The sequence below is a fragment of the Neofelis nebulosa genome, chromosome X (assembly GCF_028018385.1).
Source record: "Neofelis nebulosa isolate mNeoNeb1 chromosome X, mNeoNeb1.pri, whole genome shotgun sequence".
NCBI classification, from domain to species: Eukaryota; Metazoa; Chordata; class Mammalia; order Carnivora; family Felidae; genus Neofelis; species Neofelis nebulosa.
Window position 1 is genome coordinate 38751799 of NC_080800.1, and position 16907 is coordinate 38768705.

General features: G+C 45.5%; 1 protein-coding gene across 1 annotated transcript in view; it reads right to left on the reverse strand.

Annotated features, from left to right (window-relative positions):
* Positions 1–2909: 2909 nt before the first annotated feature.
* MAOB (monoamine oxidase B) overlaps positions 2910–16907 on the reverse strand; it is a 114984-nt gene continuing 100986 nt past the window's right edge. The window contains exons 10-15 of the mRNA XM_058714827.1: positions 16768–16821; positions 13652–13709; positions 10822–10919; positions 6317–6428; positions 5193–5255; positions 2910–3914 (exon numbers count right to left, since the gene is read on the reverse strand). Coding sequence (XP_058570810.1) covers positions 3762–3914; positions 5193–5255; positions 6317–6428; positions 10822–10919; positions 13652–13709; positions 16768–16821 — 538 coding nt within the window. The 3' untranslated portion in view covers positions 2910–3761. The remainder of the gene's footprint in view (positions 3915–5192; positions 5256–6316; positions 6429–10821; positions 10920–13651; positions 13710–16767; positions 16822–16907) is intronic.

Here is a 16907-nt window from a genome sequence, read left to right on the forward strand (position 1 = left end):
GGAGCTTGGCTTCTAGTGTCTACAGACTGAAATGTCATTAAGATTCCCTCTCCAGGAGAATTTCCTGATGAAGCTTGCTCAGCACTTAAAAAACAAACTAACAGGAAACAAACAACCACAAACCCAGCACCACATTGCACCTGGTTGTGTACACAGTTCCTTAGATTCCAGAACATTCTAGACAATTTTCTTTGGATCACAAGGTTTAATCGATTGTTGAAATGAGAACATGTCCTTCTTAGTTTGGAGCCAGGGCTAAGATGGGAGTAAAGTGATCCTGACTGATTGTCCAGGAGACAAAACCCTAAAGGGTGTGTAGTGACAGAGGACTAGGTAATTGGGGACAAGGAGAATTGAAGTTTGAAAGAAAGCAGATGGGAGGGAGGAATGTTGGCAGAGGTATACTCGGTTTCCATAGAAAAACTAGAAGTGAAGTAGGGGACATCAGCCCACTGTAGTTCAGTGAAGTCTCATGACGTCCCTGACATCTTAGGACATCGCATGATGTCACATCCAATGACATTGGTCACTGCTGTTGAGATGCCTCAGTAGGCCAAGTGACTTCAGGGGTGTGCGTGGAAAGGGACGAGGGAAGGAGGCTCAGTGAACATTCTTACTTGAGTGGTCCTCTTGGACGATGGTTTTATATTCTCTGGACATGAATGTCATGAAGACCGACTCTTATGGGGACACTTGTGGGGTTTTATTCAGAGACTTTCATACTGGCCCTTTCTGACGTTGACTACCCCAACACAGGCAGTGCCTTCCTTGTGGATGCTCAATTTTTTTTTTTTAATTTTTTTTCAACGTTTTTTATTTATTTTTGGGACAGAGAGAGACAGAGCATGAACGGGGGAGGGGCAGAGAGAGAGGGAGACACAGAATCGGAAACAGGCTCCAGGCTCCGAGCCATCAGCCCAGAGCCTGACGCGGGGCTCGAACTCACGGACCGCGAGATCGTGACCTGGCTGAAGTCGGATGCTTAACCGACTGCGCCACCCAGGCACCCCATGGATGCTCAATTTTTTAAAAACGATCTACTTATTTTTGAGAGGGGGGTGAGGGACAGAGAGAGAATCTGAAGTGGGCTTCCGCTGACAGCAGAGAGCCCGATGCAGGGCTCAAACTCATCAACTGCGAGATCACGACCTGAGCCGAAGTTGGACGCTTAGCCAAATGAGCCACCCAGGCGCCCCTGCGGATGGCCAATTTTGATACCTATTCAGCTTCTCATTTTTTGGCAGTCTCTGTGAGAGTCCCTTGCTCTCTGGTCAGAAGCACCCTGAGCAGAGCCCAGGGCTTTAGATTCCTCAGGGGTGTGTCAATCGCTCAGAGGAAACAAAGCCCTCTCACTAGGCTTGGGATGAGAAGGTAGCACCCCTCTCCTTCCTCCTTGGGGTGCATTGGACTCAGAGCATGGCAGCTCTCTGGAGAGATCTCTTCATTAATCTACCCCATTCACAAAAGGCCTCCCCACTCTTTTTATACCCTCAAAACTGATGAGGAGTTTTAACGGAGAAGAAACTTTTTTATGGCTTTCACATTTCCCATTTTTGTCGATCTCAGGATTTACCTCGGTAACTGATAATTGACATGACTGGGCAATTGCAGTATCGTGTGGTAAGTGTAGGACACAAGGTCTATGCATGTGGCATTGGGAGAACAAAGAAAAGGACTATCTGGCCCAAATGGAGGATCGATGGTCCAGAAGATTCCTGGAAAAGGTAACTCCTGATGTGATTCTTCCTGTGTTTTTTTTTATTTTAATTTTTTATCATTTGTTTATTTGTTTATTTATTTATTTATTGAGAGCGTGCATGAGTGGGGGGAGGGGCAGAGAGAGGGAGAGAGAGGATCCCAGGTGGGCTCTGCGTTGACAGCAAGGAGCCTGATGCGGGGCTCGAACTCACAAACCGTGAGATCATGACCTGAGCTGAAGTCGGACGTTTAACCGACCGAGCCACCCAGGCACCCGTTCCTTTTTTTTTTTTTTAAACCATTTATTTTTAAAAATTGATTTATTTCAGAAAAAGAGAGTGCACGTGCCCGAGTGGGAGAGGGGCAGAGGTGGGGGAGAGAATCCCAAGCAGGCTTCGTGCTGTCAGCACAGAGCAGAACTCGGGGCTTGATCTCATGACTCTGGGATCATGAACTGAGCCCAAATCAAGAGTCGGATGCTCAATCAGCTGAGCCACCCAGACGCCCCTGGTTCTTCTTTTTTAAAAATTCGGTAAACCTTTGTGTCCCGGTTACATTGAGATCTAACTGATATGCAGCACAGTGTAAGTTTAAAATGTACATCACAATGATGGAACATATATACTGTGAAATGATTACTACAATAAGGTTCATCAACATCATCATCTCATATAGATACCATTTTCTAAAGAAGGGAATGACAGTGGTCACGTATGGATTTAAAATATACTGTGACAAGAACTGACCTCGGGAGTTGAGACACATGAATATTTTGAAATGATGATATCCTATTCAAAAAGTAGTTTGAATAGGATTTAATGGACTCTGAAACTGTACTTTTAAATTAATGAGTGTGCCTAGTAAAAAGCTTTGCACTGATAAGGAATATGAAACAGTCAACTGAAATATTATAATTATCTTAATAGTTAAAGCATCTTATTAATATGCCAATTACTTTGACAGGTTTTTGGGGGGGTATGAAAGGAAGGAGTTCTCTTAGCATCCTTATAATATCATTATGGATCATTTACCAAGTGTTCACCTACACATCGCCCATGATGGGTCACGCAGTCAAAATGCATGCATCATCTAGGCCTCGAGGAAATTTTGACCAAATACATTAAACCCACAGTTATGTGCCTAATACTGGGTCTTGATTTGATCGGTCAAAACCTCGAAAGTCACCACCCCCCAAAAGAAGACAACAGACATCTGGTCAATCAACTTTATTTTAGATTGCCTAAATGTGTGCTGACCTCTGTATCCAGACACAATGGAGGGTACAAAGGGAAGAAAAGACAAGATTCCTATCCTCCAAGAAATTAACGTCAGCCAAAGACGCATTGCACGAGACAGTAAGACTTAAGGATACCTAACGAGTAGCACTGCGTAGCGCGTAACAACTCAGTACAGAGCAAACCCACACAAAGGAACGCCATCAGTGACCATGGCAGGGAGCGGAAGAGGGTGATCGGGGCACACATACTGAGGGGTGGGAAAGGCAATGGACCTGTGTTCTAGCCCCCCAGGTATCAGTGGCTTATTGTAGACCTGGGGCAATTCATTCAGCTCCGCCCCTCCTGGCCTTGGTTTGATCACCACTATAATAGAAGGTGAAGCCTGGGTGGTCTGTAAGGCCCAGCGATAACATTATGGGATTCTAAGGACAAAGGCAGAGAACTTGGACGAAGAGGACGTTATATGTAAGAGACGAGCACAAAGCCACAGAGGTGGGGAAAAAACTAGCTTTCTTGTGCATGGGCAAGGTGCATTGTGGGACAGCGAGGACCTCAAAGAGCCTGTTTAGCTACTGTAAAGATTCTGGGGGTGGTAAAGTGGGACATGGGCAAGACAGAGCGCGAAGCCAGGTACGGGGGACCACATGTAGGGGCCAAACGGAAGAAGACATACTGTGTGTGCTGCGGTCGCAAGTCTGACTTGTCTTCGTGCTCCCCACCTCATTCTCCAGTCTACACATCTTCTTGGAACTTTATTGCAACCCCTTCCCCAAACCCACACACCCGACGGAGTAAAGGGAAAGTGTAGTTACAGACGCCCCCTCCTTAGAACCGCACAAGTAGACCCCTCTTGTGGGCCAGGAAGCCGAGAGCGGTTGCCGAAAGGATGGTGGTCAGTCCAAGCAGCCTCAGCAGGCCTGGCACAGAGGGCAAATGTCTCTCCAAGAAGGTCGCGGTAGTGGGCTGCGCGGGGACATCCTGGATTCGGAGAACATACGCTGTCAGTACGGGGCTTACGCGCTTTGCTCCAGAAATAATTTCCTCCAGCTCTCTGAACATGACCCACTCTTGCCAACCGCTGGGCCGTTAAATATAAAGTGCCCGCTGCTCATGACACGTATCCCCCATTCTCCGCTAGGCCCTTTACTTGGCTAATGCGGACTCATGCTTCCAGTCTTAGTTCACAGGCTCCTGGGGGAGCCTTTCCTGTGTCCCCAGGCCAAGATGGCCCCTTCTTTTCACACTCCTGGCGTGTCTGGTTCATGAGCCTTGTGCCTTCTGGTTGTCACCTGTTCTCCCCACATGTTGTCGCCCCGTGGACGCAGTGGTAGGCCCTTAACATGGTGGCCGCGGCAGAGTAGCTACAAAGTCACTATTTGTTGAGGGGAATGAATCCGCGGTGCATTCAGCCCCCAGTCCCATCTCTGACAGAGGCACTAAGACAGTGACGGGCACTGGCAGAGCTTTACTTTTCACCTTGATCAAGGAGTAACTCTGACCCTTTTGACCCTTGTCCTCTGCAATGCATTTCGCTCTATAGGAGAAGTTCCTGAGGTTTTATTAGAAAAGTAATAGGGCGTATACTGCAAATGCTGTTTTTAATCTAAATCTGCTCTGTTTCATTCCGCTGCATCCCTTGGACTGTAGACATGGGATGCTGACATATCTTCCTTTCGTTTCCTACCCCTTGTTGGGAATCACCAGGTTAGAGATATATTCAGCAGGCAATCATTGAGTTCTTAATATGTCCTAGAACTCTCTGGCCAAAAAAAAAAAAAAAAATCGTGTTTTTTTCCCCCTGATAACCTGCAATGGATGTGGCAGCTACAAATTTATCAATTTCTTTTACATCTCTCTCACCTCTGCCCTCACTCATGGTTATCTGTCTATTTATTTCTTTATTTATTTTTCCTGAGAAACAGTAAGTGATTTTATTTTATTTACCTATTTATTTGTATTAATTTTTTATTTTTTATTATTTATGTATTTTTTTAAATATGAAATTCATTGTCAAATTGATTTCCATTTTTTTCTGAAAAACCGGAGGTTTTATTTTATTTTGATTTTTTAAAATTTTTTAATTTTTTTTAATATGAAATTTACTGTCCAATTGGTCTCCATCATGGTTATCTTTTTAAGCATGCATGGGTTGAATCCCTTAGGGAAAGGCGTGGGACTATATACAAGTGGTTCTTTCTGCAAATAATTGTTTTTAGAGAAAGGAGATTTAAATTCATGAAATAAAATGCAACCTACCACTGACTCTGGTTCTGCCTGCCAGATTTCATCCTCTGGGATCTTCCCCATGGCATGCAGGATCTGAAAAGAAAGAGTTATTTTCGCGAATAGTAAAAGTAAAAGACACCATCTTCCTGCGAATCTGCTCTGTGAAGGACTAACTGGGGGCGCCTGGGTGGCTCAGTCGGCTAATCGTCCAACTCTGGCTCAGGTCATGATTCTACGGTTTGTGAGTTCAAGCGCCCATGTCTGGCTCTGTGCTGACAGCTCAGAGCCTGGAGCCTGCTTCGGATTCTGTGTCTCCCTCTCTCTCTGCCCCTCCCCCCACTCGTGCTCTGTCTCTCTCTCTCTCTCTCTCTCTCTCTCTCTCTCTCAAAAATAAATAAACAGAAAAAAAATTTTTAAATAAAAAATAAAGGACTAACTGAACGTCTCTTGGGATATCCATCAAAACACCAGGGTAAAAGCCAATGTGGTCCATTCAACCTTTAAAAGGCTCTAAAAGGTCTTTCATCTAGAACATAAGAGGCTCCAACTGTTAGGCTCACCAGAAATTTTAGTAGTTTTGAACATGAGATCATAGGGGTTGTCAGGAAATATATAAACGAATTCTGAGTCATAATAAAAATGTGTTTGGTTTTATATTAGACCTAGGTTATCTTTTAAGTATATCCATAGTGATCTTTTGCCCCATAGGGTCTTTTTACTTTGGGTTCCATGACAGATATTTTCATTATTGCTTCTGGATTAAGATGTTCATTGTTCCTGAGAATACTGTTAAAATGGTGTTTCATGGGGCGCCTGGGTGGTTCAGTCGGTTAAGTGCCAGACTTCCCCTCAGGTCATGATCTCACGGTTCGTGGGTTCGAGCCTCGCGTCGGGCTCTGTGCTGGCAGCTCAGAGCCTGGAGCCTGCTTCAGATTCTGTGTCTCCCTCTCTCTCTGTCCCTCCCCCGCTCGCCCTCTGTCTCTCTGTCTCTCAAAAGTAAATAAACATTAAAAAAATTTTTAAAAGCGGTGTTTCATGGATCTTCAGGTGGAGGTTACTGGGGAGTTGGCCTCCAGGATCTCAGACATCTTCGACCTGTTTGTCAGACTCCTGCATTGCCTCCTTCCCCACAGCCCGTGACCCCGAGGCCTTACCTCTCTGGCTGCTCTCTCCCCGGCCTCCACAGCCCCCTCCATGTAGCCACTCCAGTGGGTGGCCGTCTCGGTGCCTGCAAAATAAATCCTGCCCACGGGCTGTCGTAGAACCCTTGAAACAAAAGCAAAGAGGTAAAAGTGGTCAGTCTCAGAGAGTCAGAGAAGAGCCTGCCTGCAAAGACCGAGTGTGGTCGGTTTCCTCTGATACTAAACATCAGGAGCACACTGGCAATTCTGGAATAAGGTTCACAGCTTCCTCTAGCTATCGCATGGTCCTTGTTACAGACAAGGAATGCAAGCTGAAGTCCCCTCCTGCACCAAGAGCTTACAGGTAAAGGGACTGACATCAGGGGAGTATGTATTTACTTCACCTACGTGGAACTTGGGACTATTTGAGCCGAGTCATGTATAGCTCCGTTCATGGCTCACCAGCTGTAAGCAAGGTGATACATGTCCCGGTTCCCTACCTGGCTATTCCAGCAATGAACTTGGCAAATCACTTCCTCTCGCCGAGCTCTTGGATTCCCCATCTCTTAGTGAGCACGGTCCAATGAGTTCTAAGAAGTTTTCTACTGGTGACCGGTAACAAATCTGTGGGTCTGATGACGGCTACAAGACTACCGCTCACTGAGTGCCTCCCTCTACCAGTGTTAAGAGTTTTACTGCATTCAGTAACAGTTAACATTTCTTGGGTGCCAAGCACTCTTCTAAGTGGATCAATCTTCACCACAGCCCTATGAGGTCGGTGCTGTTATCATACCCATTTTGCAGATGAGACTATGGAGGTACAGAGACTGTGTGTCATTGGGAAACACTGTCAAGACCCCCTGCCTCCCCTGGCAAGAATGAAGGATTTATTCCCAGCTACTGGCCGGGGGGCGGGGGGGGGGTGCTTCCAGAACATGCCTTCTGATGTCAATCCTCTTTGGAGACTGCTGAAGAAAACTGTCTCATCTCAAGGTCATGCCTTCTCCCAGAAGCAGAAGCACTCAATGATCAATCATCATGGGGTGGTAAAGACCTAACCCCCTTGCTCCAACTTGGAACAACTCTCACGGGCCATCCTACCTCCAGAGCTCCCTAGGGGATCAGCTGAGGCCTTCACGAGACTACATCACGGTCCAACTTCTCCCTCTTCCTACTCTTGGTTCTTTCCTCTCACTTCCACAAGCATCAACACCAAGGGCTCTCTCTCATACGTAGCTCATGTGCTACCTGTGCTTCAGAGTCTGCTTCCGGGGGAGTCTAACCAGCCACAAAGTCCTTTGCTCTAGGTAATGGCTAGTAAGTGGCAGAGCTGGTATTTGAACCCAGGCCATTTGACTCCAGCACCCACAGTCTTAGCCACCTGGTTATACTTCTTCCCTCTACTGAATTACTTGATCCTTTTCAAGAACTCCACTGCATAGCTACTGTTATCATTGTCCCCTTTTTCACATGAAGAAACAGGCCTGAAGAAATGTGCCAAGAGCCACACTGCTAGAAAATAGCAGAGCCAGGATTTGAACTAGGTCTCCCAGAGGTCCAGGTCTCTGTTTTTTATCCTCTATGCTTTGTCTTGTGTATCATCGTCACTAGTTAGGAAGGAGTGCCCATACGCTATACAGTGGGACAAAAGTGCGTTAGAACTTAGCTTCTAAGAGGGATGGTTTGTTGCTACCCTGACAAAAACACCATATGGGGAGCACTGTTATGATGTCATTATTCATCCTATCTTAGGTTTCCTTTTTTTTTTTTTTTTTACAATTTTTTTAATGTTTATTTATTTTTGAGAGAGAGAGAGAGACAGAGAGAGAGAGCCCAGGTGGGGGACGGGCAAAGAGAGAGGCAGACACAAAATCTGAAGCAGGTTCCAGGCTCTGAGCTGTCAGCCCAGGGCCCGACACGGGGCTCAAACCCACGAACCGTGAGATCACAACCTGAGCCAAAACCAAGAGTCGGATGCTTAACCAACTGAGCCACCCAGGCTCCCCATCAGGTTTCCATTATATCAAGTAAAGGATGTGGATGTCCAGAGCGAACAACCAAACTCTTATCTTGGTCAACCCTGTATACCACCAAGACTTTTATCAGCCAAAAAATGGGCATGCTTCAATTAGTGGGGTTTTCTTTCATTGGCCCTTACTGTTGCCAAGTAGGAAGTAGAAGACAAGATATTGTAGAATATTAAATACTGACTATAGTGCATGGAATAATCTGGAATGATCCATAGCCAGCATGGTCTGGAGAGCCTAAGGGTATTCAGGAAGGGCTCCCTGCCAGAGAAGGTAAATTTGCTTTCTCCAAGTTCATTAAACAATGTTGCTTTCACCACATGTTGGCTTTTTTCAGCTTGAAGGAACTAACCCCCAAATTGGAAACCCCAGGATGGAAGGCCTGGCCAAATCCTAGAGTGAAATATTAGAGGAGAGAAGAAAGGCTTAGAGAACTAGTCAGGCTAATACGTTGCCACGTAAAAATGTAAAAACCAAGAATTAATGTCAAACAGAGAGATAGTTTTCCTCTACTGGCCATGTGCAAATCTTTGCTTGTGGGGGGGAAAAAAAAGTCCAACAGCTGGAGAAGAAACGTCCCTGCCTTTTTTACCACAGGTGAGTGAGCAGATGGTATCTATTCACAAAAAAGGATATTTCCACGTATATTCCTCATGGCTTGCTGGAGTAAAATATTTCTTTATGTGTTTCACTGCTTCATCAGTACCATTAGTTTTTCTGTCTACCCGGAAGTAAAACTCCTTAAGAACTATGTGTTCTTGGGGCGCCTGGGTGGCTCAGTCGGTTATGCGTCCGACTTCGGCTCAGGTCACGATCTCGCGGCTCGTGAGTTCGAGCCCCACGTCAGGCTCTGTGCTGACAGCTCAGAGCCCGGAGCCTGCTTTGGATTCTGTGCCTCCCTCTCTCTCTGCTCTTGCCCTGCTCACACTCTGTCTCTCAAAAAGTGAATAAACATTAACAAATATTTAATTAAAATATTTGTTAAAAAATATGTATAAAAATAAATATGTATAAAAATAAAAATAAAAATGTTAAAAAATAAATAATAAGTAAAATATGTGTTCTTTACTAAAGCACTGTCAATACTGCCCCGTCTTCATCTGGAAGCAGGATCTTTTCCGTGTACTTCCAAAGTCATGAAGATAACCCTCTCTGCAGTATCTCAAATGTCATAAACCTGAAGGGTCAAAGGAAGATATACTGAGCCTTAGTTTCTACCTTACGAATTGCAGCTAGCGATATGAAGGCTGACACACTTCCTTGGGAAGAAATAAAGATGAAAAAAGGGCATTATCATGTCACACCAATGCCCGACACGATGGGGTCTACATTGCTTCTGTCACGTGGCCAGGGTCACGCCAGTGTGGGTGAATCTCCTTTTCACTCCCCACCATCCCAATGCCAGAGACACATTTTCTTGCAACACCTTATGGGATTGAGCATAAAACTTGCCAGCCCGTGGTCAGAGATCTAATCGAATCACGAAACCAAAACCAAAAGTGATGCTCTGATCGGCCGTTCTTTGTTGAAAGGGTAAGTTTTGTATTCTTGATTGTGTTCTATGAGGCAAAGGATCCTATTTGCTTTTCTGATTCTCTATTCCCTTTCCAATGTCACCCAGAGCCCAGTCATGCAGAACTCTCCCCAGACAACCCATAAACTTGAAGGACTCCAAGTGTTTGCTCATAATGGTCCATCTGCCCAGGATGCGTTCTCCAATATCTTTCCCCGCCTTCTATACTCCTCAGGTGGTATGTGTATTATGAAGCCTTCTTAGATTTCTCTCGGTCAGGCAAGCCGATCCCTCCCTGGGTCCCCCATGGTATCTGTAAGCCCATCTGTTAGAGGACCTACCACAATGTCTGCTGTCCTCTCTTCTCTCAATCCCCACCACAGCCCCCAACGCTGTCAGCTCCTTCACGGCAGGGAGGAATTTTCTCAGTATCGAAGTTTCTAGCACGGTGTTTGGCAAATGGTTGGCACTTAGCCAATAAATCCCGAATGAAGCGATTACTATGGACGTATTCTATACTTAGCAAATCCAAAAATTGGGCAGGTCAGCGTCCTTGATAATAAACTTCAAAGCAATTCTGATTTGAGGATTGCTTTTATTAATGCTGTACCCATGCGGGCAGGTCTACGGTTCCACTTAAGGAGATCTTACTGAGCTCTAAAGTCAGTATAAAGATAATTCTTCTGACAATACAAGTGAGCCCTCTGACTCTCTGAATTCCTGTTCTTATGCGGCAACCTTCGTTGGTTACATTGATTGGGCCCGCTCCTTCAGAGGGACTCAGAGGGTAAGGCACCAGCATGATGGAGAATTAGAATGACTTCATGCATGAGATTCACAAGATGCAAAGGAAACTGGGGATTTCTTGCTCCTTCTTGTCTTTTGTAAGAATTTACCAAAAAAGAAAAAAAAAAGGGAGAAAAGCCATCGGAACCCATTTAGAGTCTGGATTCAGACTCACGGAATTTCAGTGACAGCTTAGCGCGCTTTTGCTCTACCTTCCATATTGAGTCATGATCCCAGGGGGGAAGTAGGTGGTGTAACAGCCCCCGGAGTATTGCTCCTCGCACCAGTTCTTCTCTTCGTAGTGGACGGGCTGCAAGACGGAAGGACAAAAGCTTAGAGGAGACCCAGAGGAAGCCAGCTAGGCTGGAATAAATCAAACACAGTCTGGTAGGCTTCCTACTGAAGAACCAATATCGATCTGAAATAGAGCCTTCTTAGCCCGATAACGTTAGAGACATATCTTCGGGAAGCTAAGTGTCCTTGCTAATAAACTCTGAAGAAATTCTGACCCAAGAAAAGTTCTCTCACTTGGTGGATGCATGTGTCAGGAACCGTTCGTCAACTGCAATTGTCTTGTTCCATTTTTAAATTGGTCTTACCTTTTATTTTGTTTTGTTTTATGTATGTATTTATGAATATATTTTTTTATTTTTAATTTTTTTAATGTGTATTTTTGATAGAGAGAGAGAGACACACACACACAGCGCGAGAGGAGGAGGGGCAGAGAGAGAGGGAGACACAGAATCTGAAGCAGGCTCTGGGCTCTGAGCTGTCAGCACAGAGCCCGACGTGGGGCTCGAACTCATGAACTGTGAGAGCATGACCTAAGCTGAAGTTGGAGGCTTAACCAACTGAGCCACCCAGGTGCCCTTATTTTTCTTTTAGACAGAGAGAGAGAGAGCAGGTGTGAGTGGGGTAGACAGGCAGAGAGAGGAGGAGAGAGAGAGAGAGAGGGAGGGAGAAAGAGAGAAAATCCCAAGCAGGCTCCACACTGTCAACGCAGAGCCCGATGTAGAACTCGAACCCACAAAAGTGTGAGATCATGACCTGAGCCAAAATCGAGTCAGATGCTTAACTGACTGAGCCACCCAGGCACCCCATGACTGGTGTTTTCTGTTTAAAAATGCTGTTCAAGATGGGAATGTAAGCTGGTGCAGCCACTCTGGAAAACAGTATGGAGGTTCCTTAAAAAATTAAAAATAGAACTACCCTGTGACCCAGCAATTGCACTACTAGGTATTTATCCAAGGGATACAGGTGTGCTGTTTCGAAGGGGCACGTGCACCCCCATGCTTATAGCAGCACTATCAACAATAGCCAAAGTGTGGAAAGAGCCCAAATGTCCATCGATGGATGAATGGATAAAGAAGATGTGGTATAAATATACAATGGAGTATTACTCGGCAATCAAAAAGAATGAAATCTTGCCATTTGCAACTACGTGGATGGAACTGGAGGGTATTATGCTGAGTGAAATTAGTCAGAGAAAGACAAAAATCATATGACTTCACTCATATGAGGACTTTAAAAGACAAAACAGATGAACATAAGGGAAGGGAAATAAAAATAATATAAAAACAGGGAGGGGGACAAAGCATAAGAGACTCATAAATATGGAGAACAGACAGAGGGTTACTGGAGGGGTTGTGGGAGGGGGGATGGGCTAAATGGGTAAGGGACACTAAGAAATCTACTCCTGAAATCATTGTTGCACTATATGTTAACTAATTTGGATGTAAATTAAAAAAAATAAAATTAAAAAAAATAAATTAATTAAAATGCTGTTCAAGAGGGGCGCCCAGGTGGTTCAGCAAGTTAAAAAAATTTTTTTCTTAATCTTTATTTATTTTTGAGAGAGAGACAGAGTGTGAGCAGGGGAGGAGCTGAGGGGAGGGAGAATCAGAAGCAGGCTCCAGGCCCTGAACTGTCAGCACAGAGCCAGATGTGGGGCCCGGACTCATGAACCGTGAGATCATGACCTGAGCCGAAGTTGGATGCTTAACCGATTGAGCCACGCAGGCGCCCCATACCAGCGAGTTAAGCATCTGACTTTTGATTTTGACTCAGGTCATGATCTCATGGTCCATGAGTTCGAGCCCCACGTTGGGCTCTGTGCTGACAGCTTAGAGCCTGAAGCCTGCTTCGGATTCTGTCTCCCTCCCCCCGCTTGTGCTCTGTCTCTCTCTCTCAAGGATAAATAAACATTACAAAAAAAAAAAAAGAATGAACAAAAATGATAAACTGAAAAGCCAGAGCAGCCTGACTAGGAGGAAGCGAGCCACGGTGAAGTTGAGCAAGATAAGTGTGAAAGTAATAAGATTAAGCCATGTAGCTGCTCAACTAGGTCACGGTGTGCATTGGGGAGATTTGGATTTAAGAGGCTTAGCACGTTAAACATTCTTAGCCCCCTCATTAGATTTTTCTCACGCTCTAACTGCTCATATGTACATGGGTCCCCATTGTCTTCAAATGCTTCATGGATAACTGGATTTAATAATCGCTTTCAAAAGGTGATTTTAATCCATGTTCGAATGTTAGAGAGCCAGCAGTCCGGTGAATGTAACAAGAACATCAATTCATTGCTTTAAAGACGGAGCAAGGAGGTGGTTACGGCTACTGGTTATGGGCACACTGGGTCCTCTGACTGTCACCAAATGCCCTTACCACACTGCCTCTCTGTCCCGCCCCATCCTGCCTTTATCCACCTGGGTCGGTGGGGGGTTACTGCTGGTTTATCTTGAAGAAAATCAAGAGCCAGGAAGAGCTCTGAACTCAGGGTCAAGTGTAGCATCGCCGGATACGCAACAGCGCTGCAGGGTTCTTGAGCTGCCAAGGGCACAGCTGGGACCCATCTTCTCTGGGACAACTTGGAAGCTGACCAGCCCCGTGCAGACCTTCCGAGAAGATTTCCAAGAAAACACGGGCTCTAGAACCCTACTTGAGTGAGCCCCTCCCCAGTAGTCCCTTGAGGACACAGCCAGATCTCTCTCTCTCTCTTTCTCTCTCTCTCTCTCTCGGGAAAGAGATGAAACACAGCCTTACTTGCAAAGCTTCTTGGGAGCCGAGAACTTTTGCATAAAGCTCACAGAGTTTCTTCATCCTATGGAAGGGGTGGGGGGGAGAAAAAGACAAAAGTGAAAACGAAGAACAAAAGAAAGTAAAAGACCCTGTGAGCTGTTGCTTCCACTAATCATTTCATTTTAGTTTTTCCAAATAAGGCACTTTGTTCTTTAAAAAAAAATTTTTTTTGATGTTTATTTTATTTTTGAAAGAGAGAGAGAGACACAGTGGGAACAGGGAGGGGCAGAGGGAGAGGGAGACACAGAATCCGAAGCAGGCTCCAGGCTCCGAACTGTCAGCACAGAGCCCGATGCGGGGCTTGAACCCACGAACCGTGAGATCATGACCTGAGCCAAAGTCGGACGCTTTAACTGACTGAGCCACCCAGATGCCCCAACAAGGCACTTTGTATCTATTCCAAATGTCTTAAATCTATGAGGTCACAAATAGTATTAAGGGAGACAAAGTGATACATGGCCTGCATTGCAGGGGGCACCCGGCAATTTGTTTATTCATTCAAGAAAACATTGTGTACTTGAATGTCTGATGTCAACTGAGGTCATGAACTCACTGTTCGTGAGTTCAAGACCTGCTTCGGGCTCTGCACTGACAAGGTACAACCTGCTTTGGATCCTCTGTCTCCTTGTCTCTCTGGCCCTCCCCCACTGTCTCTCTCAAAAATAAATAAACATTTTTTAAAAAAAGGAGAAAACAGTGTGTACCTCTGAAGTCGGTCAGTCTGCTAAGTGCTAAAGATTCTGGAGGGATCTGGACATGATCCCCCTTCCTGTCAGCCTCCGTCCCCCAACCAGGCAATGGCCAGAGCGGAAAGAGGAAACAGCCAGAAAAGCTTTGCATGCTGCTTCTGCAGAACACTTAAATACTAGGAGATTTTGAGCAGGTTCCTTAAGCTCTCTGAGCTTTAGTTTTATCAAGAAACTGGCATGATTGTTTCCATTCCTGGTATAAAACCGTGTGGCCCTAAGACCACCACCATCATCAGCAGGAGCATCACCCTGGGAACTTAGAAATGCGAATTCTCAGGCCCCACCCCAGACCTGCTGGTTCAGAAATAACAGTGGCAGAGCTGGGTTTTCCCAAGCCTTCCAGGCGATTCTCAAGTTTGAGGACCACTGATGTGAAGCACATAAAGGTCCCGGCCCAGTAACTGGGACATAACAGGTGTTCAATAAATGGTGGCTCTTAAGGTTGATTTTATTTTTGAGAGAGAGACAGAGACACAGCCCGCGTGTGGGAGGGGCAGAGAGACAGGGAGACACAGAAAAGAAGGCGGCTCCAGGTCTGAGCTGTCAGCACGGAGCCCGACGTGGGGCTCAAGCTCACGAACCGTGAGCTCGTGACCAGAGCCAAAGTCAGACGCTTAACCGACCTGAGCCACCCAGGCGCCCCAATAAATGGTAGCTCTTAAGAAATTTAGTTTCATGGGGGAATTGGACATTAGCCAACAGTTAGCATTAGTCAGTTAAGGAATGACATTATAGTTATTTCAAGTCTGATTTTTATAGAACGCTGAAGGGAATCTTACAAATGATTTAGAGTCAGCCAATGACTTTCAAAAGTAGCATGACAACCTACGAGAAAGACAGATTATTCAGTAAGATGGTACTGGGACAAAGAGCTACCCATGATTGAAACCAAGTTCAAGTCCCCTGCGACTTCTTACACCAAAATATATTTAGGAGGACGAAAGAGTTTCAACATAATAGATGAAAATGAAAAAGTAATTGGAAAATGAGCGATTTTTACGGTAATCTTGGAATAGAAAAATCGTTTCTGGGGCACCTAGGTGGCTCAGTTGGTTAAGTGCCTGACTCTTGATTTTGGCTCAGGTCATGATCTCATGGTTTGTGAGTTCGAGCCCCACATCGGGCTTTACGCTGTCAATCCGTGCTTCGGATTCTCTCACTGCCCCTCCCCCAGGCACCCACTCTCCCTCTCTCAAAATAAATAAACACTTTTAAAAGAAGTTTTTTCTAGGGGCACCTGGGTGGCTCAGTTGGTTGAGCATCTGACTTTGGCTCAGGTCATGATCTCACGGTTCAGGAGTTCAAGCCCCAGGTCGGGCTCTGTGCTGATGGCTCAGAGCCTGGAGCCTGCTTTGGATTCTGTCTCCGTCTCTGTGCCCCTCCCCCGTTCGCGCTCTGTCTCTCTCTCTCTATCTCTCTCAAAAACAAACATAAACAATTTTTAAAAAATCTTTTCAATGTATACAAGACCATTCAGAAGCAATGATTTTAAGCATTGATAAATTGAACTTCATAAGAAGTTAAAATTTTATTATAGCATCAAACAAATAAACCATAAACATGGTCAAAAGATAAACTGGGAAAAGAGTTGTTGGAGGCACTGTTCCAGGCACTGGAGATCCAGCAGTGAACGGGCCAGACGAAACCTCCTACCTTCTTGGATCTTAATATTCCAGTGGCAATTTTTTTTTAGGTGCGTGGCCCCATCAGACCTCCATACCCCCGGCCAAGCACAGTGGCCATAGTCCCGGAGGATGGTGATAACAGGCGGGGAAGGAATGCAATTCAGAGGCTCTTAGTTGGGAAATCCGCATCAGTGGTGGTGTGGGAATAAATAATTGGCGGGGGTGAACACTAACTGCTGGAAGAAACTGCGGCCTCCAGAAAAACTCGTCCCTCTGTATCTCTCATCTGTAGCTGTCACACATCACTCATGCAACGACACAGCAGATTGCCCTGCCATGCAGTCATTTAGTCTACCTGGTTGTCTCCTTCCCAAGTACATTTCCTGCCCCTGGGTTATGTCCATTTCTGTATTCAAGATAGCTCCTTGCATGGTATCTTATGTACAATAAACTCACCAAGTGATCATCTGAATACTTGGTTCTTTAGTTATTGGCACGGGGCCTTTACACAAAGACCCTCATATTTAACATAGCGCCCCCGTCGCATTGGCGGCACACATATTATTAGGCGGTCTTTACGTTATAAAGTGTAGTAAAATGGAAAGGCAGGCGAGTAGGCGGAAAAGGAGGAAAGAAGAAAGGAAAGGAGGGAGGGAGAAGGAAGGGGGGGAGGGAAGAAAGAAAGAAGAGTGATTTTTTTTCTTACCTTTCATCTTTGGTAAGACGTGCCAGTTTCCTAGCTTTGTGGGCAAGGATAAATCTAAAACATACAAATAAGGGGGGAAATTAATGGCTGCTTTCATCCTGGCCTCATTTCTACAGCCACACATGTGCCTCGAGTACAAT